At 39.6% G+C, this 7,181-nt stretch overlaps 1 protein-coding gene across 1 annotated transcript; it reads left to right on the top strand.

The window, feature by feature from the left end:
- The first annotated feature begins 4,803 nt into the window (after window positions 1–4,803).
- On the top strand, window positions 4,804–6,640 carry LOC102292178 (fatty acid-binding protein, intestinal). The gene is made up of 4 exons (XM_005930886.2): window positions 4,804–5,104; window positions 5,434–5,606; window positions 5,897–6,004; window positions 6,091–6,640. Exons 1-4 carry the CDS (start codon window positions 5,038–5,040, stop codon window positions 6,139–6,141), a joined length of 399 nt encoding a protein of 132 aa, XP_005930948.1. The 5' UTR covers window positions 4,804–5,037; the 3' UTR covers window positions 6,142–6,640.
- The last annotated feature ends 541 nt before the right edge of the window (window positions 6,641–7,181 follow it).

Below are 7,181 nucleotides of genomic sequence, written 5' to 3'. Positions count from 1 at the left end.
AACCCCACCACAGAGAAAACTGCACCCACCCCACCATCCACTCATCTTCCAGACTACATAAGACAATAGACGCCCAGGCTGAGATCTTCCTCCACCTCTCCTGTATCTCCCCCTCCTGCAGAGAGAGTTCCTGAAGAGAGGAAAGCTCCTGCAAGATGTGACAACCTCCCCCACCAGTTGAAGAGCCCCCCAGGTAGCTCGACGCACCGGCGGCAAGTCCATCAAGTTTGATCCTTAAAGGCAAGCATGAGGGCAGGGAACTAAAATCCGACGTTCCAGCAAAAAAACATTTCACCTCTAAATAAAACTAAATACATTTTCTAGTAAAATTGTAACATTTTCAACATATACATAGTATCATTTCTAGGTTTTTCTCTTCCTCCCTTTTTACTAAAAAATTTCTTTATCTGTACATGTCTGCCAATAAATCAATTTACATCGAGCAAACAGCTTTGTACAGCCCGATCCGGCGGGGAGGTGTGGGAAGCCAGATTAGGTGCCCCCCTTCCAGTTCTCCTCTCTGCTCTCTCCTCTCTTGTCCCCTTTGTCTTACTTGTCTCTATCACCTTTTCAATCCCTTTGAAGAAGTGAGGCTCCATAAATGTTAAAGAGGTAAATATTATTTGTCAGTTGCAGTGAATAGATCAAAGAAAATAAACTGTAGAAAACAAATAACTCTCCAGGGCCTGATCAACCCTGGCAGGGCCTCCTTGGATGAGGGTGTCTAGTGATAATGGCCGAAACACCCGGTGAATCCAAGGTCCACTACTGACAATGTGTCCCAAATTTGAATATGATAATCTAGATCAGATCTCTAATCCCTAAACCTAACCAAGGAAAAAAATGGCAGATTAGCTCAAGTAAAAGACCGAAAGTTGAGGCACACAACAATGTGCACCACTGGTAAAGTTTCTGGGCTGCCTCATAACAGCCATCCCTCGAGATTTTCGCCATTTAAAGCAATGCAATTTCAGGGATTGTAACATCTAGTCCTTTACTGAATCAGGTGCACCTTGCTATAGTACTGGGTTGGACACCATCTTTATCCTTCAGAAATGTATTAACTCTTCATGGCACATTCTCAGAGAGTTTGGTTCATGTTGACATGATAGCATCACACAGTTGCTGCGGACTTGTTGGCCGCACATCCATGATGAGGATCTCCTGTTCCTCCACAACCCAAAGGCGCTTTATTGGATTGTGAACTCATTATGTTCAAGAATCCAGTTTAAGATGACATGGTGTAATCAGAAGAAGAGTGCACTGTGGTTATAAAGGGATGGACATGGCCGACAACAATATTTAGGAAAGCTGTGGTGTTTAAATAATGCTCAGTTGATACTAAGCAGTTCAAAGTGTGGCAAGTAATTATCCCCCACACATTACACCACCTTGTTGATACAAGGCAGGATGGATCCATGCTTTCATCTTGTACCAAATTTTACACGCACGAAAAATTGCGACTCATCAGATGTTGTCCAGTCTTGCATTGTCCACTTTTGTCGAGCATTTCTAAACCTTGGTTTCTTGCCCATAGCTGACAGGAATTTTTTCTGCTGCTTTAGTGTGTTTTCAGAGTTGCATACCTTGGTTATAATGAGCAGTTATTTAGTTTAGTTTTGCCTTCTTATCAGCTCAAAGCAGCCTGGCCTTTCTCCTCTGAGCTCTGACATCAACGAGGCATTTTTACCCAGTAGATCAGCAGATACTGAATACTTAGACCAACCCATCAGGCACTTTCAGAGTCACTTAAATCATTTTCTTCCCCATTCAGATGCTCAGTTTTAACTTCAGCAGGTCATCTTTACCACATCTTTTTGTTTGTGTTTTTAAAGGGATGCCAAATGCTGTCATTTTTCTGTAAAGCAAATTTACCTTGCCTTTGGGTATAAATAAAGTTACCTTGACCTACCTTGACCTTGACCTTGACATCTGTCCAGTGAAGTTGATGCCGTATGACTGGCTGAACAGATTGAGTGAACAGTTGTACCTAACAAAGTGGCAGATGAGTACATTTAGGCTTACCCTATTGCACTGCTATCTACTTACAGAGACCAGAGTTCAGCAACTGGTTCCAAAGTTCATGCCTCCTGTTTAAAGCCTAATAAATCATCACAAATCACCATTCTAATCAATTTATGTGCTGCACTTTAAAAAGTGACCCCGAACTCTTAAGCACTAATAAGAAAAATATAAATGAAAAGACCTTGATGTTTTTGTAAAAAAAACCCAAATTTTAATTTTTTTCTCTTGATAACGAACAAGATGATGTCATAGATGCACTGACACCAATCAAAATAAAGAGTTTTTTTTGTCCCAGCACTGTGAATCAAATCTGATAAGAACACACACGCACACACACACACACACACTGAGGTGTTATTATATTCATCTACTAGTATGATGTAGGATTATTAAGAATAACTGAGGAAAATCATTATGAAAAATCATGACCAAAATATATATATTTAAAAAAGAATGGAATACAATACCCTTTTACTAATTTTATAAAGGAGTCATAGTACAAACTCACACAGTAGATGCAGAGATATCTTCACAGAAAGATCATAAAACACTCAATGCATTACAAGTTGGAAAGAAAAATTTGTTATCTGTCACATTCTCACTAGTTATCACTTCAATTTACCAGAGGCATCATATCAGGTCATTACAATCAAAAGTCAAAGTACAAACTGTCTTTTATTGACTGCAGTAAAGGTGGTGTGGAAGTAATCAAGTAACAATGCTGTAATTACCTCTTAGTAATATTTGGAGGTTAGTAAGATAAATTGCAAAACTATTTAATTGCTGTTCATGTTATGAAACTATAGCAGCCAGTTAGGCCAAATAAAGACTTGAAACAGGGACAAAAGGTAGCTTTGTCAAAGTTAACAAAGCTAGTGCTAATGAGTGCCTTGTAAAATATAAATTACTAAGATTATATATACATGCTTTGTCGTAAATTACAATTTAGCAGCAAATTTACAACACTGCCACCGCAGTGGGTAGATTATTACCACAATTAAACACAACAGCAGCGAGCAGGGCTTAAAGTGTGAGGAGTTTTTGAGCTGACGCACATACCGCTAACATTTGGCCTTTGCAGCTGCAGGATTCACACATTTTTATGTGAATCCTGTAGCTTCAACCCCAGCTGTATTTTGGGCCAAGGAGTGTGCAGTGAATATGGAAATGTCACTGATACTGACACTGACTGGTGAACAAGATCTAAAATATGATCTGTGTTATTTCATCATCTGTGTCTTTCGGTTTGGATTTACCCGCTTCATTGTTAAATGGAAGTGGCATCTCTTGGTGACTGAGAGGAACTCTAGAGGTATACAGAGAGTATTCAGTATTCATGTAGTGAGCTGTGCAGCTCCGAGTGCAGCTTTACCGCTCAAGAATGCAGCTATAGTGCCCCATTGTCCATGGACACAAGCTTAATGACAACTAAGGACAATACCCGCAGTGTTTTGTCCTCTATCTCGTCTGCTCTCCCTAACAATGCATCTTAAACCTCATCAACATTGTGCTAACAGTGCTATTATGTTTGAAAATCCATTCATATTTATCATTTTCTATAATATTTATTGCATGAAAATGTTTTCTTGGTGGAGTAAGTTATGTCGGTTATTCATGTTGTCAAAAAAATCATTTAGAAACTAACTTGGTCTCCCCTAGCAGACTGGGGACTTGTGACAGCCTCACATGTACAGTAAAAACTAAACTACAGTTTAAAACTACAGTCACCAGCCATAAAACACACATGTAGTTTACTGCAGCAGGTACGTTCACATTAGGCAGATGCCATACAATAAAACTATCACAAGTGACTGAAAACAAGTAACATAAAGATCTGAAGCAACTCTGAACAGGTTGGATGAAAAAATGTTAAAAGTTAAGCAAGGGTAACGGATAAAATGCAGGAAATAGACAAACGAGAGAGTGCTAAGACAACAGAACGTGTTTGATAATTATTCTGGGTAAACCATTTAACTTATTAGCCAAACATTACTGATGAAAGCTTGATTTGTTTCGCTAATGCTATGGCTAGCAGTTAAACGTTTAGCTAGCAGTTTTGGACGAACAATTGAAACAATGCAAGCTAAACTGTTAAAGGTGAACATGAAACAACAATGAATGGTAAAAACATAAAAATAAAAAGTCTAAATAAAGCTTAAAATATGTTTAAATGAACACATTTTACCTCGAGAAGTCTTGTGAGGTGGTTTTTGGGCTTGGGTCCATCTGACAGGGTTGTGGGGCTACAGATGGTGATAGTTTTGGAAACACTTTTGGTAAAGGTAACATTATTTTCATCGCTAAAGCTCATAAAAACATACATCCAGTTTGTTTTTAATGTTATCCCACAAGTCAGTTGATGGAGACCTAAAACAGACGGATTATATTTTTAGTCAACAATACTTAACAGTGACAAAAACTCATTCTGGTGGATTGCATGCAGCCTATGCAAGTTTTGGTTTTTTTTAATACTCATAAACCTAATGTTGTTTGAAAATATAAATAAAGTTAATAAAGTTTTACAGTTCTGAAACTTTGCTGACACTAACATTGTCCTCAAACTGTCCTAAATAGAAAGTTTGGGGTCCTCTATGAGGCCACACTAAGGATGCATTGTTAAATGGACCATCATTTTCATGCTAGGCACAAACTGTGTGACAATGAAAAGATTGAGCAGCAGAAAGGGGCACCCATTCAAACAACTCCCTCCTTTCTTTTCCCCCTGCAGAACAGTGCAACAGTGTTTAACTGTGCCAGATTCGCAGAGGGGAGTTGCCCTCCTGTCATTTATCAGCGTATCCTTGAGGTCATGCAGCTATCGGCCTACATTTGACACCGTCTTTAAATGGCCACATCAGCAGACAGATAATCAGTGAGATAAAGAACAGCATCTTCCATGCCAGCTCAAGGAGGGGTGGATGTGTATAAATTGAGGCCTTTGGGGAATCACAATCTCACGGTCTGCTGTAGCGCTTCATCATCAGCTGCCTTCAACCCGACGAGCCTGCAGCCATGTCCTTTAATGGAACCTGGAAGATCGACCGCAGTGAGAACTATGTCAAGTTCATGGAGCAAATGGGTGAGTGTGTGTGAGAGCACTTGACAGTGTTTAGTTCACTGTCAAGCCATGCACTTAAACTCTGTTTTTTCTGAGCCTGGCCGTGTGAATTTATGAGGATAATGTGTGTAACTGTGTTTCCATAGAGTTCAGTATGGTTGTGCAGGTGCTGCACAGAGCAGTGAGATGTTAGGTTTTAATGTAGTTGTTGTAACAGCATTCATCTTAGGACTGATTACAACACTAATCACTATCATGTGGCTATAAAATCACCTCAAGGGGTTAATGACCAATAACTATTCATTCAACAATCCAGTTTCATATTTCTATGCTTTTTTGTGTTTTACAAGGTGTTAATCTTGTGAAACGCAAGGTGGCAGAGCACGACAACCTGAAGATCACCATCGAGCAGAACGGGGACAAGTTTCACGTCAAAGAGTCCAGCACTTTACGCACCAAAGAGGTTGACTTCACTCTGGGCGTTCCGTTCGACTACACCCTGGCTGATGGCACTGAAGTCTCAGTGAGTGCGCTAAAGAGAAACATTACTGAAGCACAGGCACTTGGTCAAGGTGCTGTTCCATAATTGCACAAAGGCAACCAGAAATGGTTTGTTTTAGGCAAATCTAGCTTGTTTTTAAGAATGATGGATTCTCTGCTAATGGAAATAGTGGAAACCAGCTGCAGTTAAAAGCAAAGGAACAGTTTCCAGTGAATAATTCACTCTGTGGTGAATTAAAAGTCGCTTTTATGCAAATGTAAAACAGTAAGGGAGAGTGTTAAAGAGTGCTTTGACTGCATATTTTTAACCAGGGTGCATGGGAGATGGAGGGGGACATGATGAAAGGCAAATTCACCAGGAAAGACAACAACAAGCTCCTGACCACTACTAGAACTCTGGTGGGCGGAGAGCTCGTGCAGGTCAGTAGGTCCAAAGGTGTCGATCCCGAATTCAGTCCCAATAAATAAACGTCTCCACAAACCATTGACACTTTTTGTCTTTGCAGAGCTACAACTATGAAGGGGTGGATGCCAAGAGGATTTTCAAGAAGCAGTAACCTGGATATTGAAGTTCAAATTTTATTTTTATATAAATCACACAGCCCAGTGAACTGTATCTGAAGTTATTGTTGGCATTTAGCTTATTTTACAAAAAGAATTATGGTCACCATGTTCATGAAACACTGAAATGGTCACACAGCGCAGTTAAATTTGCATCCCTTTTCCTATGAAAGGAGAAAACAAACACTAAACAGCATCCTGGCAGTGGATATCTATCTGTAGCAGTAGCTAAACATTCAAATGGGTTTAGTTTTATTTGTCTTGGAGGGGTTCGGGATTATCCGCACATCATAGTTTCAACAAATTTCACAGGACTCATTCATTGGTATGGTGTAGGTTATCCACAGTAATGGCTGTTTTCAGGTAAAGCTCCACAGCAACATGAAATACATGAAATGTTATTGTGTGTGTTCAAACAGGGGGAAAAAATCAAATTGCACTAATGGTTCTCATGTATCAGATTGTCCTCTACAATAAAGCATGTTTATAATGTCACTTGAGTTTAGTGTTGGTGTTATTAAATGACTGAATTGCATGTGAATTAAGTCCGATAAATATAATCAGTCAAGATTGTCTTAACAGATGTGATAAAAGTCTATAATCTTAGTCATATTGCTTCCATGACACAAGCACAAAGCTCATGCCTCTACGATATCATTTTTTACGAGCATCAAAAGTTCTTCATCAGGGATTTAAGTGAAATACCACGTTACCATTTCAGACTGCTTTCCAGTCACTCTTATAGCGCATGATTGGAGTGTGACCTTCTGCTGTCATGTGGCGGCCCTTATGTGCTATGTGGAGAACTAATGGTTCATCACATGGTGGTTTTCTAGAAAGTGAACAATGATTTTCATTCAGGGACAAAAAGCTCATGGCTTTTTTTAGCCACGAAGGGTGGAAAGAGTAAGAGCATGTATGTAATGAGGCTGTCTGACCACAAGAGGGAAACCCGTGCCTCCTTTAATTTTACTGCTGTAGATAAAGCAGCACAATACGAATTCTAGGACCTGCCAGCTTCAGAAAATGCTAGATA

The sequence above is a fragment of the Haplochromis burtoni genome, unplaced genomic scaffold (assembly GCF_018398535.1).
Source record: "Haplochromis burtoni strain Fernald_Lab_line unplaced genomic scaffold, NCSU_Asbu1 Contig_136, whole genome shotgun sequence".
Taxonomy (NCBI): domain Eukaryota; kingdom Metazoa; phylum Chordata; class Actinopteri; order Cichliformes; family Cichlidae; genus Haplochromis; species Haplochromis burtoni.
This window is presented reverse-complemented; position numbering and strand designations above follow the sequence as displayed.

What these genes read in the sequence shown, in the direction of transcription:
- LOC102292178 (XM_005930886.2), top strand. Translation starts at nt 5,038, where the DNA reads ATGTCCTTTAATGGAACCTGGAAGATCGACCGCAGTGAGAACTATGTC. An exon ending in CAAGTTCATGGAGCAAATGG is followed by an intron (nt 5,105 to 5,433) that starts GTGAGTGTGTGT and finishes GTGTTTTACAAG; the next exon opens with GTGTTAATCTTGTGAAACGC. An exon ending in CTGATGGCACTGAAGTCTCA is followed by an intron (nt 5,607 to 5,896) that starts GTGAGTGCGCTA and finishes ATTTTTAACCAG; the next exon opens with GGTGCATGGGAGATGGAGGG.